The sequence below is a fragment of the Camelus bactrianus genome, chromosome 33, assembly GCF_048773025.1.
Source record: "Camelus bactrianus isolate YW-2024 breed Bactrian camel chromosome 33, ASM4877302v1, whole genome shotgun sequence".
Taxonomy (NCBI): Eukaryota; Metazoa; Chordata; class Mammalia; order Artiodactyla; family Camelidae; genus Camelus; species Camelus bactrianus.
The window spans coordinates 17,501,264-17,525,758 of record NC_133571.1 but is presented as its reverse complement, the minus strand read 5'-3'; the positions used below and the strand labels follow the sequence as shown (position 1 = coordinate 17,525,758).

Below are 24,495 nucleotides of genomic sequence, written 5' to 3'. Positions count from 1 at the left end.
GTCAGCTGTTACTCTGTGGTTCTTTTTTGGAATATCAGAGTCAAGCTTCCCCTTTCGGAAAGGGAGCCAGTAGGCAATGAGAAGAGGGGGGAGAGGTTCTTGTATTAACCTTTCATTTCAGTTCCAGGCATTCCTAATCTATTATGTCAATCTGAGTTTATAACTAAATTTAAAGGTTCAGGTTTCCCTTCCAGCGATGGGGCAGAGCACTGAAACAGCTGTTAGGACTGGGGTGAGGCTAATAGTTGGAAGAAGCCAAACCACAATCTATTTGCTTTTAAACTGTAAAAAAAAAAAAAAAAAAAAAAAGTGACTAGAGCCAGAGGGAGTTGCCTCACCCCACCCCAAGAACACCATTCTTGCACCGACATTTGGATCACCTCACTGGCTGAGGAGGTGAACATGGGAACAGGTGCGCCCCACTCCTACCCCACTTCTAAGCAGGGATTCTTTTGCTGAGTTCAGTGTGCCCGGAACCAATTAATCAAGGCTAGACAAAGGATATACTAGGAGAGCAGGAGAGATGGGGTCGGGTGAGAGAAGCTGGGAGCCATGTACAGTGTACATTGTAGATGACATCATTGCCTGAAAGAGACTTTGGCCCTCCTCTTCCCGGAGCTGGAGGCAAGCATGTCTGTGCAGGAGCAGGAGTGGGGTTGCCTGGAGGGTGCGAATCGGAGGGAGGAGGTGTGCCCGCTCTGTGAAGAGGTGTGGAGACGTGAAAGGGAGACCTGGAGACAACCAGCGAGCAGAGGAATCGCGGGGGCTGAGGTGTTTGCGTCGCTCGGAGCTCCGCCCCTCGCTTGGCAGCAGAGATCGGCCCTGGGAGGGGCACGCCTGTTTGGAGGTGGGGAGTGTTGCACGAGGGGGTGGGTCCGTGGCGGCGGTGAGGGTGGAGAGCCGCCTGCGCATGTCCAGGCTGACTGAGCACACACTGTCAGGGGGGCCTGGAGAAGCGTAGCTGGTCACCCTCCACTCAGGGTCGGGCCCTGGCACGATCCGGGGGCAAGCTCCGGGGAAGGGGCCTACCCACCCAATCCCTGACGCCCCACCTCTGAGATCGCGGGCCAAACAGGAGCTTACGCCTCCTTCCCCGCCTCTCCGGACCTCCCCGGGGAGCCGAGGGCGGGTGTGGACGGGACCGAGGTGGAACGAATTTTGTAGCTCAGACGGCGGTCCCGGTGGCTTCGGGCGTGGGGGCACGCCCAGCTGGAGAAGCCGGTCAGGGCGGCTGAAGCCGGAGCTCCCGGGTCTCGGTGGATGCCGGTCGGAGCGTAGCTATTCGTAGGGAGGTGACTGGTGGATCAACATGGACCCCTTCGACAGCCCAGCCGCCTAGAACCTGCGTGCTGCTCGCTTCGGAGCTGAGCTTTCCCGGAGGCGCAAACAAGGGAAGCAGCCGAGCAACTGGAATTGGAAGTTCCGGGGTGGGCGGGGAAGGCACTGTCCGTGGTGCTGAGCCGGATCCCAGCAACGGGCTCCGGGGAGAGCGCGCCAAGCTGCCGATCCGCTCCCTCGAATTGGGGCGGTCGGCTAGGGCGGCTTGGAGCTGAAACCCTCGCCGGGCTCAAGAAGCCCGCAGAGCCTCCCCAGTCGCTGGCGCTTGGCCCTTGTTTCAGGCAGAAAGTCGCCCCCTTGGGACAGTCCGTCCCAAAGGGTTTCCTCGAAAGTATCTGAGAAGGAGCATTTGCTGACCAAGGGAATCTCTGTTTAGCTCCGGAAGCCACCCGCCGAAAAAGATGCCTGCCTTCAACAGATTGTTTCCCCTGGCTTCCCTCGTGCTCATCTTGTGGGGTAAGTACCAGCCCCCTGCCATGCGAGATGCAGATAACAGTAATAATGCTAACAGTAATAACGCTTATTGATGTCGTTGGTGACAAAAAGGAGCCCTGGTTGGCTTCCCTCTGTGCATGTCTGCCAGGCATGGGATCCATTGGGGTTCCATGAGAACTGGGATTTTTGAGATTGGAAAAATGCCTCCTCACTCTCCTGCTTCTTTATTCCCAAACCTTCCTTGGTGATTTTCCCACCCTTCCTCCTGTTTCCTGTTAACTCCAAAGTATTTTTTTCCCTTTCCCTTCCCCTTTGCTGAAAGAGAACGCAGTCATGTTCCCAAAAAAACAAAAAAACAAACAAACAAACAAAAAACAACTCTATTACAGTTACATTTCATTTCTCAATGAGAAGTCATCGGGTCTTCCAGTTAATTTTTATATATCAAAACAATCTGGATGAATCCATTTTGAAAGTGAAAATACCTCAGTTGTTGATCCACCTGTTTAATTTTAATAAGGAAAACAGGCTTCAGCCACTTGCAGCTGTGTATTGGATAAATAGGCACCTGGGAAATGCATCTTTCTTCTTTTTCATAAATATGTGGAACTAGGTGCTTTGGTGTTTGGGGAGTTGGGTTTTTTGCCTTCAACGATAAATAGGTCCTTGCTTATCTGCTGTGAAAGGGTGAGGTGACCTTCTCCCTCCCAATAAGAGAGTCCTATACTTGCAACAGCAAGGCCTAGCAGAGTGGTTAGAGATGGGCTTGGAGTGGGGTGCCTGCATGTGTGTAGTGGGAGTTACTGAGTCTACACGATAATGTCTGAATATGTGATTGAGAGAATGCTTTACTGTGTCAATGTATGCCTCAATATTTGAATGTGCATGCTAGTGTATGTCTGAGCATGCTTGTTTGGGCGTCTGAATGGATTGATGAGGATATGGTAGTGTGTGTGTGTGTGTGTGTGTGCCTGTGTGTGTGTGTCTGTGTGTGTGTGTATAGTTGTTGCGTAGTTCTGGGAATTTCAGTCTTGGCAACTCTGATTAGATCTCCAGATCAAATATATGTGCTCATCAGTTGATATATTGCTTTACATGATCTTAGCTATTTTTCTTCATGCTAAAAATCAATAACCAGGATAATTAGAAATGATTGTGCCCACCTGCTTTATTGAAAGTAGGCATGTAGGATTAAGCTCTGTGGTTGGCATGGAACTCATTCTGCATATGCAGTGGCAGACATGCTGATGGGAATTACCTCTTTACCTTAGTATCACTTTATTAAGCCTCCAGGACTAACTCTGTTTACCAGCGTTATCTGGATTTTGCATGTGACCAGAAGCAGAGCCAAGCTTCCTGTTGAACAAAATGCCTGATGAGACAAGCTGGCAAGGACAAAGAGAGAGGGTAATGCCAGTCCCAAGGGCAGACTCACCGCCATCCATCCCCAGGAGAGTAAGCCAGACCTGAAGATGAAGCAGACATAATAGATTGCCAGTGATCTGCCTTGAAGATTTAAGGCTGAGATTTCCTCAGGGGAGGCTAAGACTAGGGATATGAGGCTTAGGAGAGGTTAGTCTGGCTGGATAAGAGAGAGAGTGGGTAAATCAGTGGGAGATGAAGTTGTAGAGAAGTGTTGGGATGAGATTCTACAGGCCCTTTCTTCCCAAATCCTCGTTTAAGGTTTTAGCATCCTTGCCTGAATTGTAGAACAGAGGGAAAACATGCTGTAGTCCAAGGACTTTTTGGCTAGACTTACAAAACCTGGACTGGAGTCTCAGCTCTGCCACTAGTTTGCTATGTAACCACCTTAGAGTGTCTGGTTCCTTGTATACATATATCTGGAACGTAAGTTTGGAAGTTGGGGCAGAAGGTTTCTAACATCCCTTTAGCTGCACAATTGAATGGCAGGGAAATATTTACACGATATTGCTAAAACTGGCAGAGTACCCATCCTCCTAGCCCCTCAACCCCCCCCCTCAAAAAAAAAACCTTTGGAAGAAGTGTGCGTACTACACTAATCCTTGCTCATCCTCAGCTTCTGAGCATTGGTTCGCCAAATTGAGAAGCTGCAGAAGGGAAAGAAGGATGGTTCAGGAAACCTTGTCATTAAGTGTAAGAAAGAGGGCCTCACTTCACAAATGCAGTTTCATTTTATTTGCATATAATTCCAAGACCGGCAAGCACTTAGCTTAGATATGGTCTCCCTTCCCAAGCTGATTTGTCACATGATGCAAATATGAATGGAATCTTTTCCATTCTTTTATTTTCTGCATGAATTTAACAAAGTTCCATTATTTCCTTCAATCAAGTATATAATAATAATAATAATAATAATAATAATAATAATAATAATAATAATAATAATAATAAAATATACATTTGTCTGGTGCTTTACAATTTACAAAGCAATTTTCAGTCTATTACTTCGTTTGGTCCCCATATCAATTCTATGGTGGTAGTCAAGGAAAGCAGTATTATTTTCAATTGAGAGATGAGAAAATGAGTGCAGGGGAGGGGAAAGGACTTTCTAGAGAACTCTTATCTCCTGATTTCAGTCTTCTAGAGCTTGTTCTATCTCCTCTTGTGGACGCACATGATGCTATACCAGGATTGCCAGGTGGGCATCTGTCTGTCCTCTCATCCCTTTTGGAATGCCCCTCCCCCATGCCATAGCCTTTCCTAAGGCCATATTCATCTTTTACCTGCGAGTGTCTTCTCTGCTCTTCCTCTCCAGATGTCCATTGTGTGGGGGATGTTTTCCTCTCTTCCCCCCAGTAGCCTAAATTGCATCCACACTTTCAAGGCTCCACTAAGTGACTGGCTAATCTGATAAACCAAGTCACCAGGGTGTTAATATCTATAAATAATGTCATTTATTACCCCCTTTTGAAAAGTATTTACATTCTAATCAAAGCCTTTATTATCTTAGCACAAAGGAAAGTGTTCTTTCTAGAGCAAGGTCAAGAGGGACAATATAGCAATGCCCAAAGAAGAAAAAGATTTGGAATTACTAGAGGAGTTGGTTACATAAATATTACTATCCACCTCCTGATGCTATTCCTTAAATATAATCATCATTAATATATTCTTCCCTCCCATGTTTCCTCATTATTATTATAGAAATTGAAGAGAAGACCAAAGGTCAAATGACTTGGCTAAGATTATTCCAGGAGTTTACTAGTTATAGTCAGCAGTGTGGGTTGAATACCTACCATGTGTACAATCTTTTCTTGGTATCTAAAGGATCTCACAGAAAGAGAGGCAGTGGTGTGCTGGAGTCTCACAGGGTGGAGAAATACACTTTCCCTCTTGATGGAAGGAGCAACAAGTCATAATGCAAAGGGAGAGTAAGCAGGGACGAGAGGATTTTGTGGCCATTTTGCAGTGTGCTATCCAGGACCTCATGAACTGAGTTGACCTCATGTGCAGAGTCATTCTTATGACTTGTAATTGGACTTTGGCAGGGAGAAGGCAATCAGTGGAACTTGCTCTCTGATGATACCTTGGGTTACTGTCATCTCAGGGGCAGCTCAGAACAAAGAGGAGCCGCTGTGACATACTCGCCATCCTGACTGCATTCTGCCCACCCTCTTTTAACTATAAATCAACTAACTGTATTTCTATTTAAGACCAACACATCTACTTGTTCACTAGAGGACATCACTTCTCATCTATTCAAGGATATTAGTCCAGCAAACGATTCCTTTTCAAACCCCAGCAGCTCTGCTGTCATCTTCATCAAAGCAAAATCATTGAACCATCTCTCAGTCTAGTCACTATACTAGATTCCGAACTATTCTCTTTGCTTCCACCCGTGTCCTTCCTCACCTCTTCAGTTTATTCTCAACATAGCAGTCAGATCATGTAATTTTGTGTAAATTATGTCATTCCTCCACTCAGAACCCTCCAATGCTCCCATGTCACTCAAAATAAAAGACAAAGTTCTAACCATGGTCTACAAGACCAGTTTGATCTGGCCCTGGCTTATCTCTCCTACCTTGTCTCCTTCTATTCTCCTTTTTTTAAGCTTATTTTTTCTTTTTAATGTGTATTTTTTTATTGAAGTATAGTCAGTTTACAATGGTGTGTCAATTTCTGGTGTACAGCACAATGCTTCAGTCATACACAAAGATACATATATTCGTTTTTCATATTTTTTTCACCATAAGCTACTACAAGATATTGAATATAGCTCCCTGTGCTGTACAGTATGAACTTGTTTGTCTATTTTATATATACTGGTCTATTCTCCCTTTGTTCCCTGGGCTTTGTTGTGCTCTGTGATTTCGACAAGCACATTCCCACCCTAGGACTCCTGAGTCGCTCCTTCCTCTGCACACCTTCACACAGATGTCTATGTGGCTAGTTCCCTCATTTCTTTCCTTCAGTGCCTGCTCCACGTCACCTTCTCAATGAGGCTGTTCCCATGATCCTATGCACATTCTATCTCCTCTGCTCTGTTTTATTTTTTCTCATAGCACTTATTGCAATTTAATGTTGCTTATTGTCTTTCTCCCTCCCGTGGAATGTGGGCTCCAGGAGAGCAGGGATGGTTCCTGCTTTGTTTCCTGTTGTGTTCTCAGTGCCAAGAGCCATGACTGACACACAGGAAGCACCCAATACGTTTGTTGAATAAGTGAACAAATGAATGAAGGATAAAATCACATTAACAAGTGGTATTTGTACAAAGCACATTCATGCAAATTATTCTATAGAATTTTCATGATACATCTTCTAGATAGATATTACTTTCAGCATTTTGTTGATGAATAAACTGAACCTCTGAGAGGTTGAACAGTCCATCAAATCCAAGCCTTCAGTTGCCAAATCCCATTTTCCTCCTTCCTCTTTAATTGCAACTGTACTTCCATGGTCCATTTTCCTATTCTGCTCTGAAGTCATCATCACTGAACTAACTCATCTTTACCATGTCTCTTTAAATATGAATGTGCCCCAAAGGCTCCCTGCTACACAGAGTTCTCAGTGCATGCTCTCTACACTGTTACCACTCCCAAAGTTTTGCACAGACCATGCCTTTTTTTTTTCCTTTTTCTCCCCCCCCCCTCCTTTTTTTAAACAAGGCCTATAATCAAGACTTCAAACTCATCAGATTCTGAAACTATTTCTGATCAGTTCTCTCTAGATATGGACCTGTTATCCATTAAAATAATGATCCACATGCAGGAGCAAGCGAGCCTCTTGCAGGCTGCCTGGTAAAACCAGCCCCAGCCTCCTGAGAGTTTTAAAACTGACAAAATGTATTTTACCTTGTTACTATATTAAACTTTATGATAGTGCCTCCAGTTTTTAAATTCTGTGTCTAAAACTTAGATCTGTTGCCTTCTAAGTCAAATATTTCATTTTTTGACTCAAAATTAGTTGGTCAGTCTCATTTTAATCTCCACCTAACGCTTTCCTCTGCTTTTAGTAAGTACTAACTGCCTGCCAGTGGAGGAACAGACTGACCATTCACAGTGGACTAGCTTTTAAATGACAGTGTGTACTATTTCATTTTTAAGGGTTTTAAATTAATAGTTGATGATAAGGTAGCATTAGGACAGTTTAGAAGCCCTGATTCAAGAATTTTGGGTGGTCACTTCACTTTTGAATCTTCTGTGAGGTGTAAACTCTCTCACCAAATAGTTCTCTGCACTTGTGAACAGCTACAGCATGAGAAAGTTCTTAAAAAAAATTGAGCTACACTTACTTTCTTGTAACTTTTGGAGCTGGGCAGAATCTGTTTTCTCTTCCACAATCCAGCCTTCAAATATTTGAAGACAGATGTGTTGGTGTCAAAGCTAAGCACCCGGCCCCCTCTTTGTTCTTACCAGACTTTGCCCCCAGACCCTTCTCCATCTCGCTTTTCTCTGCACACACACTCGTCAAAAACTTCCTTTTGTACAAAGTGACACCCTGAACTGGTCATCATAGTCCAGATCTGTTCTGCACAACGCAGAGGGATGGTTCCTCATTTGTTCTGCACAGTGTACATCTGTTAAGACAGCCTGCGTTTGCACTTGCTTTATTGGCAGCCACATCCCACTTTTGATTCATTCTGAATTTACAGCCCGATGTTTCTAGAGGGCAGAAACTACAGTCCAGACCTCTGCATGGCATGCAAAGTGCCCCCCGATCTGACCTCCCTCCCAATTTGTAACTGCATCTTTCTCTCTCTGTCTCTCTTCCTCTGTGTGAAGCATCACCCCAGCCGCAGGATCAGCTCACCTCCTTGCTGCTCCATCCCCCACCGTACGTCAGAATTACTTACATTTTTCGTAAAACACAGATACGATTACATCTCTCCACGGCTTTAAAACATGTGATCCCTCCTATTGTGAAGCTCGTACAGAGGTCTTCACAACATGGTCCAATCCACCTTTCTAGCCTCAAGTCTCACCATCCTTTTCTTCCTCTCTTCTAGCCCAACCAGGAGTAAACTCTCCCTCCCCTGGGAACAGAGCACGGCACTATTACGTCACTTGCCACAGTCTGGTTTAATGACACTTAGGAGTATGTGTTCCCTTCGGGTTTATAAATGCCTTTAGGGTGTGGTGAGTGTTTTGTTCATCGTATCTCAGTGTCAGACCTGTCATAGAGTAGATTTCAGTGGATGCTTGTTGAACGGAAGGGTGCAAGGACGGTCCACGGATGGATGCATGCGTGCCAATTCCCACCTAGGCACTCAGTCTTTGAGGGCGGGGTCAGGTGCGCGCTGCACCGCATCCCCACTGCTTCTGGGGAGGTTTGCGTTCGATGCCCGGTCCCCCACGGCTCCTCTGTCGCACTCCCTGCCTGTTGTGGGGAGCACACTAGGGGAGCGTACATACATGTGCCTGCTGTTTTCAAGTTCGGCTCATGATTCTTCCTTCTCTGCCTCCCCTCCCTCCCTCCTCGCTGTCCACTGCCTCTGCCCCACGCCTCCTGTCCCTTCCCCATTCCCTGGCCTCTCTCCAGTCAGCGTCTGCTTCCCCGTGTGTGTGGAAGTGCCCTCGGAGACCGAGGCCGTTCAGGGCAACCCCATGAAGCTGCGCTGCATCTCCTGCATGAAGAGGGAGGAGGTGGAGGCCACCACGGTGGTGGAATGGTTCTACAGGCCCGAGGGCGGTAAAGATTTCCTTGTATGTCTGACTGCTGACTCTGGCCTTTCTTTCACTGGCCTCTGCTGTTATGTGCCTGGCTCCTGAGAGTCTGGGGGATGATGATCTGACAAACACTGGCCTTTTTCTCCAAAGCACTGACAGCACCTCTGCAGATAACTGACAGCTTTGTTTAGCCCAGCCGCTGTGAAAGGGAGGACGCTGCCAGTCTCAGCAGGGTAAGGAGGAGAGAGAGAGAAACAGCAGTTAGGGCCTACTGTGTGCCAGTTGCCCAACAAGGCACCTTGCAGGTGTTTTCATTTGATCTCTGCACCATCCTAGTGGCTGGATTAAATTAGTAGAAAAAAATGGAAATAACACTAAGAGTCATTAAATGAGATAACGTGGGTTAACTCACTTAACTCTCACAATCCCAGTGACATAAGAATGACGGGGATGACCAAGGCTGATGTTCAGCTGGGACGGTCACATCAGTGGGTAAAATGTTTCAATAGTCCTTATAGTGGTTGCTTGTGCCAAACCCTCCAATCGGCCTCCCCACCATCCTTCAGCCCAGGAACTTCCAGACGTCCCCGTGCTCTGGGAACTAAGGGGTCAGCCATGGCCCGTGTCAGTTCTGACTGGTCATGCCCGTGCCACGATGGCGGCTCTACACTTGGAGTACCAACCTGGGGATGGTCATCATTCATGCTTTCACTGCCTCTGGAGCCAGGCTGCCTGGGATTGATTCTTAGTGATTCACAACTTATTAACTCTGTGTCCTTGGACAAACTGCTTAACCTCTCTGGGCCTCAGTTTCATTTCTAAAATGGGGATATAAACCATAGCTACCGCACACAGTTGTTACCAGGACTCACGAGCTATCATTGTTAATGCATTTAGAATAGTTCTGGAATATAGGAAGCACTATATAAGTATTTGAGACACACACACACACACACACACACACACACACAAATGGGGCAACTGAGGCTCCAAGAAGTTAACTAAGAGAGCTTAGATTGGAACCAGGCCATCTGATGGCAGATACAAAGCCCTTTTTACTGCACAGCCTCGTCTTCTTGGAGGCAAGTTTTCTTCTCCACAAAGACTTGATGGAGACAACGTTAGGAGTAAATTGAGTTTGGCTTGCTCTTTTGTCTAGCTCTCCTAAAGCTGGCCTCCTTTCTAACCCTAGGCTGTATGCGCCATTCTGATGTAAATTTACTCCAGTCTGGTGCCAGACCTGGGACCAGTCAACTTCCCGGCACCTGGCTCAGTTAACTGCAGGTTACAGGAGCCTGGATGGCTTGGCCAGATGCAAAGTTCACGCTGAGCCTCAGGTCTGGTCATATGCCAGCCACCTGCTCTGCCTCCAGGCCTACCCAAAGTGAGGTGAAGGTGGCTCAGACAGAGGAAAAGAAACTTTAAAAATGGGCTGGAAATACAGAGCAATGCTAATAGAAATTTTTGTGAAGATGAAAACGTTCCATATTTGTGCTAATCCAGTAGCCACCAGTCACGTGTGGCATTGAACACTTGAAATGTGGCTGGTGCGACTGAGGAACTGAATTTTACATTTTATTTAATTCCTAGTGATTTCAGTTTTAATATAAGTAGCCGCACAGGGCAAGCAGAGTCTAGAATGGACAGCACAACTGCAGAGGGGAATAAAAGTTGTGTTAGAAGGTGGAAATGTTTGAGAAAAGAAACTTAGAGACCAGATTTCAGTTATAATTCAGCCCAGAATGGAAGGTGTGATGTGTGCACATCGGCTGACAGCTCTCTGCTCATCGGGGCCATGTTAGCAGCCTGGAGCCCTTTCCTGTCGCCGGGCTCCGACTGACTGCCCACGTCCCCAGTGGGGACCAGCCCAGAGAGTCCCATTTGGAGGCCAGAGCTTTCAGATGTCTTTATGATGCATGAAACTGCTTGTCTTGGTCTCTATGCCTCAATCTCTTGCTGGCTGCTGCCACGACACATCTTTCTCTCTTGTTCTCTCTTTCCGTCTCCTTCCAATCCTTCCTTCCTCTCAATTGTCCCCTCCCGGGCTCCTGTACGCTTCACTCACCTTCCTCTTGTCTCCTCCTTTCCACCCCTTCCTCCTGCCTCCCGCTTCCTGCCTCTTCCCTCGCCATGTCCGTGTCTGTGTGCCCCGACACCTGTTTGCCTTTCCCATCTTGCCCCATCTTCGCTTTCTTCCCCGCCCTCTTCCAAGCCCCCATCCCACTCCCACATTCGGGAGCTCCTTGTACCATTGTCCCCTTTCCCCCCGTCCATGCATCATTCTGGTCCCTTTCTCTGTCCCGTCCCCATCTCTACCCTGTCTTCTCTCGTGGCCCTACCCCTCTGCTTCTCTACCTGCAGATCTACGAGTATCGGAACGGCCACCAGGAGGTGGAGAGCCCCTTCCAGGGTCGCCTGCAGTGGAATGGGAGCAAAGACTTGCAGGACGTGTCCATCACTGTGCTCAACGTCACCCTGAACGACTCCGGCCTCTACACCTGCAACGTGTCCCGGGAGTTTGAGTTCGAGGCACATCGTCCCTTTGTGAAGACCACGCGGCTGATCCCCCTCCGAGTCACCGAGGAGGGTAAGGCCGGGCATTGGCTCTCTAGGGTGCTTGGCTCTCAGGGGAGGGAGAACAGGGGGTTTCCACACAAATAAGCCCCTCGCAGAATGCAGAACCCCACGTATTTGGAGTGGTGATACCTAACAATGTCATCACCAAATTGTCTTCCTGTAGTGGCCAGCCTCCCGAAAGCTGCCGAGAGCTCGCCTCTCTGTGCCTCTCCTCAAAGCAGAAAGGTGTGGAGATGATCATGCAGCGATCTTTACCTGCATGGTCATCCTTGGAGAAAGCGGACAGCCTCCATGAAGGCTTCACAAGTTGGAAGAGTGATATACGTATCTCTCTGTGTGTTTTCTCACCCAGGCCAAGGATGATTCCGTTTTACTTAGCCTTTCTCAAACAATGCCTTTCTAGCATGTTCTTAGCATTTTGGCTGCCCCAGGATGCAGGACGGTGAACAGGCAAAAGCTATGGGGCAGGAGACAAAGGAGTGGTCCAATTAAAGACAGTCTCTTCCTAGAAAAGAATGCCCGTAGCCCTGACTCCCAGGCCACAGGCATATTTGCTTTTTATCCTGCTATGGTGATAAAATTCATGAAGCAAACGAGAGCGAACAACAGAGTAAGAGATGCCATGATTTAGTCATGTTTCAGACAAGACTGAAGTGGAAGGTAGGTCTGTCCTGACGGTGCAGGACTCTCAGGCCACTTGGCTCAGCCCTGATGAGCCACTTCCCTGCTCCGAGCCTGTCTCCTCTTATGTAAAATGATGGGTTGGACTGGGAGCTCTCTAAGGTAATTTTCTGTTCAGATGTTCCATTATCTTCTGTTTCCACACCTCTCCTCCCTGGGGGAAGGGAGCCTGGCGCCCTCTACTGTTCACCGCCAGGACTGTCAGCTGGTGACTGCAGGTACTAGGAAGCTGCTTCTGTCCCCACCTCCTGCTCTCAAAGGCTTTTGCCTCCAGAGCCCCTCGTGCAGGTGCAGCCAGTGGAAAGCGCGGCAAAGCAGGGTCAGTCCGCCTGCCGGATACCAGAGCCAGACTTGGGTGAGAACACAGGGAAACAAGTTTGCTCTCAGAGCCACAGAGCCTCTGGGGATGTTAGGGCTGGAAGGAAGCTTGGCTGTCTTTTAATTCAGGAGTTCTGAACAAAGAGCGGGCACCAGAATCGCGCAGAGGGCTTTCCTTCAGTGTCGGCGTCTCCATACCGCTGTTGCGGGTGTGAGTTCAGTAGGCTGGGGTGCAGCCTGGCGAAGGTAAGTTGAAATGACTCCCCAGGTGATTGGAGGGCGCTGCTCTGGTGCCCTCACTTTGTGGCTGGGAGACAGAGCTCTGGAAGGTGACGGCTTGCCTGGGGATGTGAAACACATTGGCCCAGAAGCAAGACTGCAATCCAGCACTGTGCCTCTATTAGCTCTATTTCCACTTCATCTTTTTCTTCCGCCACCGTCCCATTTTGGTTTTTCTTTCTTTCCCTGCTCTGTGAACTCTTGGCAGTGCCCCCCACCACCACCCCCAGATGCTCACTGCTCTCATACTGCTCTGAGCTCCACTCTCCACCACAACACACTCCCCCTTGCCCCGAGTCTGCTCCACCCCTGTGGTCCCAGAGAATGTCCCTGCTTCTCTTTGTTCAGCTGGACTGGTCCCAGCTTAGGCTCCCACCTCCTGGCTCTAAGACAGAAATCTGAGGTCTCCTCACCTAGAGGTGACTAAAGCTACTAAGGACAGCTTCCTGTGGTACTGCTGCTGGGCGATCGCATTTAGAAAGACAGCGCGTGCTTTATTCAAGTCGAGCTCATCACAGTTCAGGCTGTGGCAAGCCCGCGAGAAGACGTTTGACGTGTATACCTTCTCCCAGGCCTCGAGCTGCATCTGCGACCTCCAGCTCCCGTTAGGAAACTTGAGGGATCCTGGAGACCTTAGACGGCCTCTCTGAGTTGAAGGGCACTGCTGTGGCTATGCTGTGCTTTTAATGAGCAAGGCCTTGGGGATGACTTGGGCCCTATGGATAACCGAGGACCATGAATCTAATTTGCTGCCGAGAGCTAGCAAGGAGAGATGTGGCTGCAGCCTTCCTCCCCACTAGGAAAGAATATATTTCAGGACATATCCCATATGTCGTGTTTTATTGTCATTTTGTTGGTTACAAGGAGGCTCACTATTGATTTATATTCATTATTCAACAAATCCTTATTGAATACTTCAAATACTCTAAGATTAGGCAACAGGCTGATAACTCAGAAATAAATATGTTCCTAATAAGCACGTAGTCAGTAGAGAAGAGAGATAAATACATCAAAATACATCACAATGCAACCTGGGAAGTGTTATAACGGATGGATGGACCAGTGCCCGGAGAAGGATGTGAGTGATAACTTCACGGGAGGCTGAGGAAGGCTTCATGGAAGAGGCGCCTTCAGTGGAGTCTAGAAGAATGTTTGGGAGACGGAGAAGCAGGAGGGGATATTGGGGCAGAGGCAGCAGTGAGGTGTGAGATACAGTCTAGGAAGTGGGAAGAGGAAGAAGAAACGTCTACAGATTCCAAAAGACCACAGTGTGTATGAGAAAGAGGATTTGCTGGCCAACTGACGGACACGAGGTGAAGAAGATTGTGAGTGGCCTCACAGGCCCTGTTAACAGAGTTTGGCCTCTATCTTGAGGGCATTGTGGGGCACTGAAAGGTTTTCAGCAGGGGTATGGCAGGATCGGGTCTGGGTTTCAGAAGTAGACCTCTGAGGACAGCCTGGATCACACACAGAATTCTCCAGTCCTCATTTCTGTTGGAGTTTGGGGTGACCTGGAAGGAAGGTGGGCTGGGATGTCTTGTGTCTGATCCAGACTTGTAGAGAACGTGCCCAAGCCGCTGGCTGGGCGGACTGCACTGGCTTGAACGTGTTTTCCTGAGCTCTCTCCCTGGGGACGCCATGCTCTGCCACCCTAAGCTCAGGGGACAGAGGCCTCCTATATCTCTGACCCCGGGGACAGCTCTGGGCTGGCTGGACACACACATTCTGAGCCTCACTCTCCCCCCTGCAGCTGGTGAAGACTTCACCTCTGTGGTCTCCGAGATCATGATGTACATCCTGCTGGTCTTCCTCACTCTGTGGCTGCTCATTGAGATGATATACTGCTACAGGAAGGTCTCAAAGGCTGAAGAGGCAGCCCAAGAAAATGCGTAAGTCCAAAGACTTTTTTTTTAACCCATTAAAAACCATTCAATTTTAGGGGGAGGGTATAGCTCAAGTGGTAGAATGCATGCTTAGCATGCACGAGGTCCTGGGTTCAATCCCCAGCACCTCCTCCAAAAATAAATAAACCTAATTACCCCCCCTCAAAAAACCCAGTTTTATTAATTAGCTTAAATTTCACACATAGCCTAAATAAACCTTTAACAATCCATCTATGATTCTCTGTCAAAATACAGATTATAGGAATTCAGAAGCATTCTTGTTCTTCTGATAGAAGGATCTCAGAATTGTGATTTCTATGGTTTATAAACTGGAGGCTAATTAGTAAATATGGATGTACATTTATTTTATAACCTTTTATGGAAGGGTTATGGAAGGCCAAAGTAACGATAGCTTGCACCTTCAGACAGCTTGCTCTCACAGGCGAGGTGTTAAGCAAGTTTCCACAGTCCTCCACCTTCCTCACAACAACCTTTGAGGTAGGCAGCATTGATATACCCACTTTACAGGTGAGAAAACTGAGCCTGGGAAAGTTTGCCCCAGACTGTTCGACAAAGCAAGGTTTGACTTCATGCCTGCTAACTCTTGCCCTGCACTCTTAGCCATTTATATGAAGCCCATCAGCTGCCTGCACAATCCCATGAAATTACCATTATTATGACCATTTTATAGATGCTGAAGCAGGCACATAGAGGGCAAGTGACTTGTGGAGGCCACACAGATACGGAGAGGAGAAGCTGGGATTTGAACGGAGGCTTCTCTGACATCCATGCTCGTCCTGCCACAATCAGCTGTTTGCTGTAGACCACAAGCTCATCGGGCACTGGGCACTGCTCTGTATTAGCCGAGGAGCTCCAAACATGTTCTTCCCCCTGGAACTTAGCAGTGATTAAATACCCAGAGAGGGGCTCTCATTCTCCAGTGTCCAGACCGTACCTTGGCCAGTTTTGCCAAGGCCCTTGTCACTCAGGAGTGAGCACATGTAACAAATGATGGGGTCTGAGTGTCTAAGGGGCCACACTGGGCTGTTACTTAGAGGAAAGATAAAAAAGAACCCTCTCTGCACAGGTTGCAATATTGCTGAGGTGATGACCAAAAAACCCTAGGCTATTACCACCTAGAATTGTTTGATAAAGTATCATTTCTCATGATATCTATGATCTTAGGAAAGTAAAAAATTACAACTGACCAGATAGAAGAATAGAAAGAAATGATATGCAGGGGAAGTTGTCATTCCTGGTGGCCTACGTGCTTAGATTTTAGTGCTTCGGCATAGGAAGTGCTCATACTTGGACAGGAAGTGCGTGCACTTACACAGGGAGTTCCCACGCTTGGACAGAAAATGCCTACGACTGGGCTTGCAAAAGAAACAGAGTTGGAACTGAGGTCACCAGCAGAACCAAGATCCTCAGAGAGCTGCAACTCATGCAAAAGACAGGTCAGAAAAGAATCAGTCCACCAGCCCAGGGAAGAGCCAAGGAAACACATCTATCTTGGCCTGACTCCAAGCAGAAACATAAAAGATTCTTGAGAATCGGTAACCACAAGCCTGCTCTCACAGTGTCTGGAATTTAAATTTACACTACCCACATGATCCAGGAACATCTAAGCTGAGAAATTCAATTAAAAAATTAGTCCCTAGACAGTGATAACCATGTAGAAGCAAATGAAAAACTATTCTGAAGGGACCCGCTTTCAGCTGAGGCTTAACAGGGTTCCCCAGATAAAGCATTGTTGAATCTGATTCAACAGTGCAATCCAAAACTAAAAGACACACAGAAAATAATCCAGCACGGGCCAGAGGAGTAGCAAATGGCAGGATCAAATCCCAGGAACCTCAGACACAGGAAGGACCTGAGCAAATATAGAAAATAAATCTGCTTGAAAGAGTTGAAACAATAAAAGGGGGAACCAAAAGCATAAGGAGAGAAGAAGTTGCTCAGAAAAAGAGAACAGGAAGATCTAGATAGGAATAAAGCAAAATCTGGAAATGAAAAATAAAATTTAAATGGTCGATAAAATTTAGTCAATAAAATTTAAAACTCAATGGATTGGTTCACCAGAGATTAGATACTGGTAGCCAGAAGATAAATGTAAGGAAGTTCCATTGAATGAAGCACAGAGATACAAAAAGATGGAAAATCACAAAGAAATATGAAGGAAAAAATTGAGAAGACCCATTAGAAGAGAGAAAATGGAGGAGAAAAAACACTCAGAGATACGGTGGCTAAGGAAAGGCATGACTCTTCAGAATCAGAGAGCACAATGTATCCTGAGCAGGATAAATACATATAACATATAAATCTATACCTAAGTACCAACCATCTTTAAACGGGTAAGTGGCGGCTACTAAGATAACCTGTAGCAAATACCTGTGTGGCAACTTTAGAAGGATTGCCTGTAATATCAGAAGCATGTCAAGGATACCACCTCTCCCTGCTTCTATTCTATATTGTATTGGAGAGCCTAGGTGGTGTACTAAGTAAATACAAAACAAAAAGAGTAGGAATTTTTTTTTTAATGGAGGTACTGGGGATTGAACCCAGGACCTCGTGCTAAGCATGAGCTCTACCAATGAGCTAGACACGCTCCCCAAGAGTAAGAATTGTAAAGAAAGAAATTCACACCCAGTATAATTACTTTTCAAGGGAATCTATGGGCAAACTATTAGAACTAGTAACAGCATTCCATAAGATCATTGATACAAATAAAAATATTTATAAATACTTATATATAAGTATAAATGCATTTATATTTCAGCCACAAAAATTTATAAAGAAACATCTAAATATTTAAGACATTTTTAAAAATTCAATTACAAAAGCAACAAATCCTCTCCAATACTTGGGGATAAATTTGACAAAAATATGTAAGACCTTTAAGGAGAAAATTACAAAACTTTACCAAAAGATTTAAGTTAAATAAATGGAGACTAAAACCTCGCTGTTACAAACACGGCAATTATTTTCCAAATTCATCTGCAGATTCAGTAAAATTAGAATCAAAACACCCAATGGACTGTTGAAGGAAATTGATAAACTGATCTTAAAAGTCACACTGAAGACCAAAGGGGCAAAACTAGTCTAAGCCAGACGATGGCCAGATAGTAAATATTTTTGTCTTTGCCAAAATGGGTCTCTGTCCCATACTGTTCTTTGGTTTTGTTTGTTTGTTTGTAAGCCTTTAAACAAATAACAACCATTATTAGGTTATGGGCCATGGTTTGCCTATTTCAAAGAACAGTAAGTTTGGGGGAAGTGGCTGATAGGACTTCTATCACATGTGAAGATTTCTCACAGAGCTACTAACGGGTTTATGATACTGGCCCAGGCATACAACACGGGCAAACAGAACAAAGCAGAGACCCCCAATAAGTTAATGTCTATACAAAAAAACCATTGAAAGAAGAATGACCTGTCCAGGACGTGGCATAAGGACAATTTCTTATCCATTTAGAAAAGAAAAGAAAATTAGATCTTCCACCTCTCACACTAAACAAAAATAAATCATGAGTGGATTTCAAGACAGGGTAAAATGTAAAACTCTAAAATTCTGTTAGGGAATATAAGAGAATATTTTTGTTACCTTGGAATAGAGAGGATTTCTGAAAATACAAAAGGTGCAGAGCAGAGAGGAAAAAAATGGTAATTTCGATTACACTAGATATAAAGAGAAACAAGGGTGGGGAGGGTATAGCTCAGTGGTAGTGTGCCTGTTTACCACGTCCTGGGTTCAATCCCCAGTACTTCCATTAATTAATAAACAAACAAACCAACCTTATTACTCCCCCCTAAAAATAAAAATAAAAAATAATAAAAACATTTAAAAAAGAAAATTAAAAAAAGAAAGAAATGACAGGCTGGGAGGAGATATTTTCAAGACATCAAAGAAAAATCAATAAGTCAAGTATTTCACAAGGAAAACTTGGCAAAGCAAATGAACTGTCAAATTATAGCAGTCGGGACCTCAACTGTCTATAAACTTATGAAAAGATGCTCAGCTTCACCAGTAATCAGGGAGATGAAAATTAAAGCAATTACAAAATATAACTTCACACCCATCAGTTTGGCCAGTTTAACCTGACAATACTAAGTCCTGAGAACAATGTGGATTAAATGTGAAGACTCATACGGTGCTGGTGGGAGGAAAAAACAAAACTATTGTTCTAGTCTGCTGGAAGGGCCATTCTCGTATTCTCTCGGGGAACACAGCCAGAAGGAAATGCAACGCTGTTCCATAGACATCCTTGCTCCTGTGCCCTGGCTCCTTCCATTTTCCTGTGTTCCCACCACCACGTACCAAGGCACTGATTTTCTTCCCTGTCTTTCCTCCGACAGGTCTGACTACCTTGCCATCCCATCGGAGAACAAAGAGAACTCTGCGGTACCAGTGGAGGAATAGAAGAGAAGGGGACACTAGAGGTGATGTACAGGGAAGGGAGGGCAGGCAGATAAGGATGGCAGGATGTTCAGGTGACCTCATCACCCACAAACCGGTGACTTTAAATTTGGTCCCTTAGATTAGATTTCTACCCTACCCCAAGTCCTCACCCTCAGGGGACTTAACTTTAAGTTGATGCCCAAGTCATAAAGCTCTGTATGAGATAAAGCCCTTCAGAAGGTGAGTGGTTTTGGCCTGAGTGTTGGGGCAACTTGAACTCTTCATCCATAGTGACAAAAAGTAACCCCCCCACTCCCTCCTTTGTAGGGATCATGGATTAGGTCAAAGAGTCTTTGCCTGGGCTGGACTGGACTGGAAATTCGCAGTGAGCTGTTTTCTTATTGGTAGGTGGCCTGAACCCTGCAGGACTGGCTGTTCCAGGTTCAGTGATGTCAGCTGCATCAGGAGGGCGCCCCAGGAGCCACATGGCTCCCCTTCACGCATCCATCTCTCAGTTCATTCATCATGCATCCACTCACCTCTGAACTTTCACCTCTGACTTGCTAACTCCGTCAGACCTCTACACACCGTAAGATTCTGCCGAAACTGAGGAACCAACATGTCTACATGGACTCAACCTAGCTTTCAAGCAAGCAGAACCCTGCCAACCGGACTCCTCCCTTGTGTTCCACCTGACTTAGAACAAGGGCTGGACGCAGCACACCCACCTGCCCCTTGCTGGCTGGAGCTGGCTCATTCCCCGTTCCTGCACGCGAATGGTTGTCTTAATGGAAGGAAGCAGGAGAGATTCGCTTGGGTTAAAGCAAAAAAGTGTCATGAAACGAGATTCATTGAAGTCAGTTTTTCCGAGTTCCTGCCCACTTGGCTGGAGCACCAAAGTATAGCTTTCCAGGCCCTCCAGGGATAGAAAGTTCGTTAAGCATGGACCAAAATGTTCCCTGGAAATTGGTACTCCAGGGCTAGACCCCAAGAGGTCTCAAAGGCCTGGGTAAGTCTCAGTCCTCCAAGAAGCCAAGGGCAGGAGACTTGGGAAGTCATACAACATGTTCATGATCCCACAGGGGGAACGCATGTGTGCCTTCCCCGGCGAGCACACCACCTGAGATGCCTGGGGGGCCTTACTGTCCTGTGGGCGTTGGAACGGAAATTCCTAAGTTACTCCTCTCAAAAGTTCTGTGGATCAGTGTTACTACTTATTTCACAAGAGGCAACTGAGACTCAGACAGGGCTCAACTGGTAAGAGGCTACGAAGGACAGGCTGGAGCAGAGATGAGCCTTAGGTGCTGCCCAGTTTACACGTCCCGGGATGGGATAATTTTCTTTCTGAAAAAGACTCTGTAATTGAGCTTGGCTATGGCCCTGCCTCCTTCACAAGCACAGAATTGGGTGGATCTCCCGGCTGAGGTTAACTCTGACTCAGAAAACTAGAGACTGGCCCCAAAGGCAGAGAGAAGGATGTGAGATAGATTAGAGTGAAAAGATTTGTGAGTCTGAAACATCCTTGAAGGAGAATACATCTGGGAATAGGATTTAACTAAGAAACATGTTTTTAGTCCAAGGTGGATGATGAGCAAATGAGTGAAGAGATAGGGGACAGACAGGTGAGGGGGCTTCCAAATATTTCACCTGTGAATCCATAATGTCCAGGTGTTTTTTTTTTTTCCTAGATGTTAGGAGAGCAGATGAACACCAGAAAAAATATCTCATATTTCACTTTGAGTAACGGGTCCAAGTGCAATGTCCTTCAGCATCTAATGATGAGAGAGGAGAAGGAGGCTCTAGGGGATATGAGAAGATGGAAGTGACTGGGATTCGATGAACAAGATGTCCCTCTGATCTGGGGGATTTAAAGGGAGAGATCACACTCCCGTGGCTTTGTGCCTCACCTGGCATACTCAGTTTTTCATCTCTGCCATCCCTGGGGAAGTACTTGAAACAAGCCCTCATTCACATATTCAAGAGTCTGACTTTATTGAAGAAAGTACTCTTTTTCAATAAATTCAAGGCCCTTCCCACTGGTAATTTCCCACATAATCCCTCTGAACTAGGAGACAGAATATAGATTTTTCTTACTTCATACAAGTGAGGGAAACAGGCCTGAATTCGCGCGAGGTTTTCCCCGTCACTCGGCTGGTGGACAGCAGGGCTCGCCGTAGAAGGTACTTCCCACCACTCCACTGCCCTCTTGCCTCAGTAGACCATGCGTCTAACTTGTGATCTAGCATGCATGTTGGCCTTTTTTCCTTTTTGAAAGCCCGACTCAGATATTTCCTGAGTGATTTTTAGTGAAGCTGAATGGTACCTCTCGTTTTTTTCCTTCTTTATCCTTTACGAGTAATCTTCTCTAGCCTTTTCCTTTTAACTTTTCAACTCTTCTCATCTTTAATACTTTCTCATTATTAAGCTCTGTGGCTTACAAAATCATTTTTATCTCAGATACCTTATTTCTTCTCCACAACTAGCTCTGGGAGGTGGATATTGCTAATACATTAACAAATGAAGAAATGGAGGGTGTCTGAGGCTAAGAAATTTACCAAACCCTAAGTTCATAGAGTTGGTAATGTGGAGAGCTGGAATCCAGGTCTTCTGACCCCCAGCCCAGCTCTCTTTCCACTGAGACCATAGCTGCCTCCTTTCCATCCCTTTTTTTTTTTTTTTTTTTTTTTTTGCTTCCATCTAATCTTTGCCTGTATTGCTTGTCCTGAGATGTTCACCATCTTCTCTCACCCTAATCCTGCTCGACGGCTCCTCTACCACTCTGCTTCTTGGCCCAAGCTAGTAATGAGCTTTGAGAGTCTATCTTATTTTGGTTTTTCATTTCCAGTTGGTCTGTACATCATTATTTCTCCTGATTTGCAATTACACTCCTTCCTGGGAGACTTGATCATGACTCTAAATCTACAAGATACTGTGATCACCAGCCTACTTCAGATCCTCACCCACTCCGTTTCTCATGTTCCTACAGGACCCAGATCAATGTGCACTGCTCTGGAAGCTGTATCTGGCATGCTGTTCTTATTAAAGGGCTTAGAAATGTTCTCAAGGGCTATTACCACTTTAGGAACCCCATCTGTCGCCTTGGTGCTGGCTATTTCCCATGACTGATCTTTAATAACACAGTTCACTAAAGGCCCAGCTAGGCTGGGTATGGTTTTCCCTTTCCTTTGGCTTAACAGCCATGAACGTCATTGCTCCACTCAGTTGGCCCTGTGAGCACCTTGCCTACCGACCTTTACCATCAGCTCAGCCTTGTGTCATGGCCCCAACTCCTGTGTGGAAACACCTTGATAGTCAGTGCCTCTCCCTACACCAGCCTTTATTTTCAGTTTGTTTAAAAGCATTATCCTTTAGTGTCACCATCCCCAAATATCTACACACCCAGATTTCTGATTCTCTGGGTCTCTGGTTTCTCCTGAGATGCCAACTAGAAATCTTAGTAGGAAAGGAATTTTTCAAAGCAGGAATAAGCTGGAAACAGGTGTTGAGCGATGAATGATTAAGGGAAGAGACAGTACTCCCTCCCTTCCCCCCAAACTACCAGATTAAAAAGGAAAACAGACCCGCCTCAGAACCTGCGACCCTACCTGACGTAAATCAGAGGGACAGGGCTGTGTAACTGCGTCTTGATGGGAAGAAGTGGTAAGGAGCTAGACACATTTCACAGTATTTCTTGGTTCCCCTTTCCCAAGTTAAATAGAAGTGAAAAAATAAAGCAGAAAAGCACCTTCTTCTCCCCTCCTTTTTGTGAATGAAAAATCCCTAATCCAGTGAATTCTCCTGGTCACTGCAAATGTATCTGAATAGCCCTCGATGTGTCATTACTCCTCCCATCACCCGTTCATTCTACATTTCAGCACCCACTCTGCATCAAGCACCCATCTAGCCCCTGAGTGTGCCCTGTGGTCTTAGATTTGAAAAATGTCATCACCCACGCCTTTCCTAATCTCCAGCACTCTACCATGGTAGGTAACTCACGTTCAGCTCCCCTCCCCTTACCACGTCTACAGTAGGGCCCGGCAGACAAGCACTTTAAGCAAGTCTTGAGTTACGGTAGATCAGATTCAACCCCGATCACAGGCCAGCTCAGCCTCAAAGCCGGCATTACTCTCCTCCCCGCCCCCCTCCACCAGGTCACCACTCGGCAAGGGATGCACCTGATGGGTGGTGCGTGTGGCGGGGAGGGGGCCGCTGAAGGACGAGTGCCTGTGGGTTTGTGAGACACCGTGAAACACAGTCAGCAAACTCGGACAGCCATGGAACCAGTGGGACTCGTTACCACGCTGTCACCTTCATAAGGCTTTTTCTTGATTTTCCACAGCCAATCTTTTTCTCAACTCTAGAAATGTTGTTCCTGACCAGCCAAGCTCTCAACAACCTAATGCCTGTACGTGGTGTTTTCCAGTAAATTTCCTGTACATGTCAATAAAGCGTCTCCAGACACCGCTTGCTCTGGTTTTGCTCTCTGGGTGCGTCTGCTATGCATACTGTGGCTCCGACTTACCTCCCCAGCCAGCATCAGTTCCTGAAATGGATATATACCCAGAGAGTGAAAAATATATTTAATCACCTAGAATTAAACATATTGTCTCCCTTCCTTCTCTACCCAAAGAGTCACTGTGTTCTCACCTGAATGACATCAAGCAAGCTTCCCACCAGGTGGCTGCGGGCTCCCAGCAAGGAAGACCCAGTGAAGGGAGGGGCCAAGCTCCCTTACCAGGTTAGCTGAAGTAAGGAAACAAAGCAAAGCTGCCCCTCAATGTCCATCTTCCTAGAAGTGCCAAGGCCCCAAAAGGGAAGGGTTACACAAGAAACTGTCACTGGGATTCACAGTCTACCGTAAGTTCCTATAGTAACAGTTCCGATTAATAATAACATTAAAAATTATCTTAGTACAGTACCAGACACTATACCAAGAAACACACACGTATACACACATGTATTTTATATTATCTCTAAAGTAAACTGAGGCTTGGAGTAATGGTTGGGGTCCAAGAACACAGTTGGTAAATGGCGATGCTGCAGTTTGGACTCAGATCTGACTCCCAAAGTTCTCATCCAGTCCGCTTGGTCAGGTCTCGGAGGCAGAGTGGCAGGCTGTGCACGTGTGTGTAAGTGCGCCTGCACACATGTGCCTTTAGGACTTGCTGTGATCACCTCTGGGAAGAGCGAAAACATCTGAGACGGTGAGCACTAATGAATCAAGCAATGAACACACACATCATTTATTATTTGTAGTTCAATACTTTTTTCTTTTAATTCATACTGTATTTCCATGGCTCTAGCTACTTTACATGAAGATTTGACCGGGAAGCCTTGTATGTTTCTAGGTACTAGCAGTCAGTTTTCAGACCTTGCGCACAGCGCCAGGCAAAGTACAGTTATAGGTTCAAACACAGATGGCCAGACAACTCAACTGCAATCAGCCTGTGTTCTTCCCCATATATGGCCCAGTGCAGTGCTGGGGGCTGCTCCCTCTGCC

At 46.2% G+C, this 24,495-nt stretch overlaps 1 protein-coding gene across 5 annotated transcripts; it reads left to right on the top strand.

Annotated features, from left to right (window-relative positions):
• On the top strand, positions 1-23,456 carry SCN3B (sodium voltage-gated channel beta subunit 3). 5 transcript variants are annotated; one of them, XM_010967212.3, is made up of 6 exons: positions 1-847; positions 1,715-1,794; positions 11,220-11,445; positions 14,464-14,602; positions 18,953-19,036; positions 19,404-23,456. In XM_010967212.3, exons 1-5 carry the CDS (start codon positions 631-633, stop codon positions 19,014-19,016), a joined length of 726 nt encoding a protein of 241 aa, XP_010965514.1. In that variant the 5' UTR covers positions 1-630; the 3' UTR covers positions 19,017-19,036; positions 19,404-23,456. The 5 variants fall into 5 exon arrangements, with proteins under 5 accessions (XP_010965514.1, XP_010965513.1, XP_010965512.1 ...); XM_010967211.3 differs by having other exon boundaries at positions 19,323-23,456; XM_010967213.3 differs by adding an exon at positions 8,731-8,894 and having other exon boundaries at positions 709-847; positions 18,953-23,456.
• The last annotated feature ends 1,039 nt before the right edge of the window (positions 23,457-24,495 follow it).

Excerpts from the sequence above, each read along its gene's own strand:
- SCN3B (XM_010967212.3), top strand. The coding sequence starts at position 631 with ATGTCTGTGCAGGAGCAGGAGTGGGGTTGCCTGGAGGGTGCGAATCGG. Across the intron at positions 11,446-14,463 it reads CCTCCGAGTCACCGAGGAGG|CTGGTGAAGACTTCACCTCT; the intron begins GTAAGGCCGGGC and ends TCCCCCCTGCAG. Across the intron at positions 14,603-18,952 it reads GAGGCAGCCCAAGAAAATGC|GTCTGACTACCTTGCCATCC; the intron begins GTAAGTCCAAAG and ends TTCCTCCGACAG.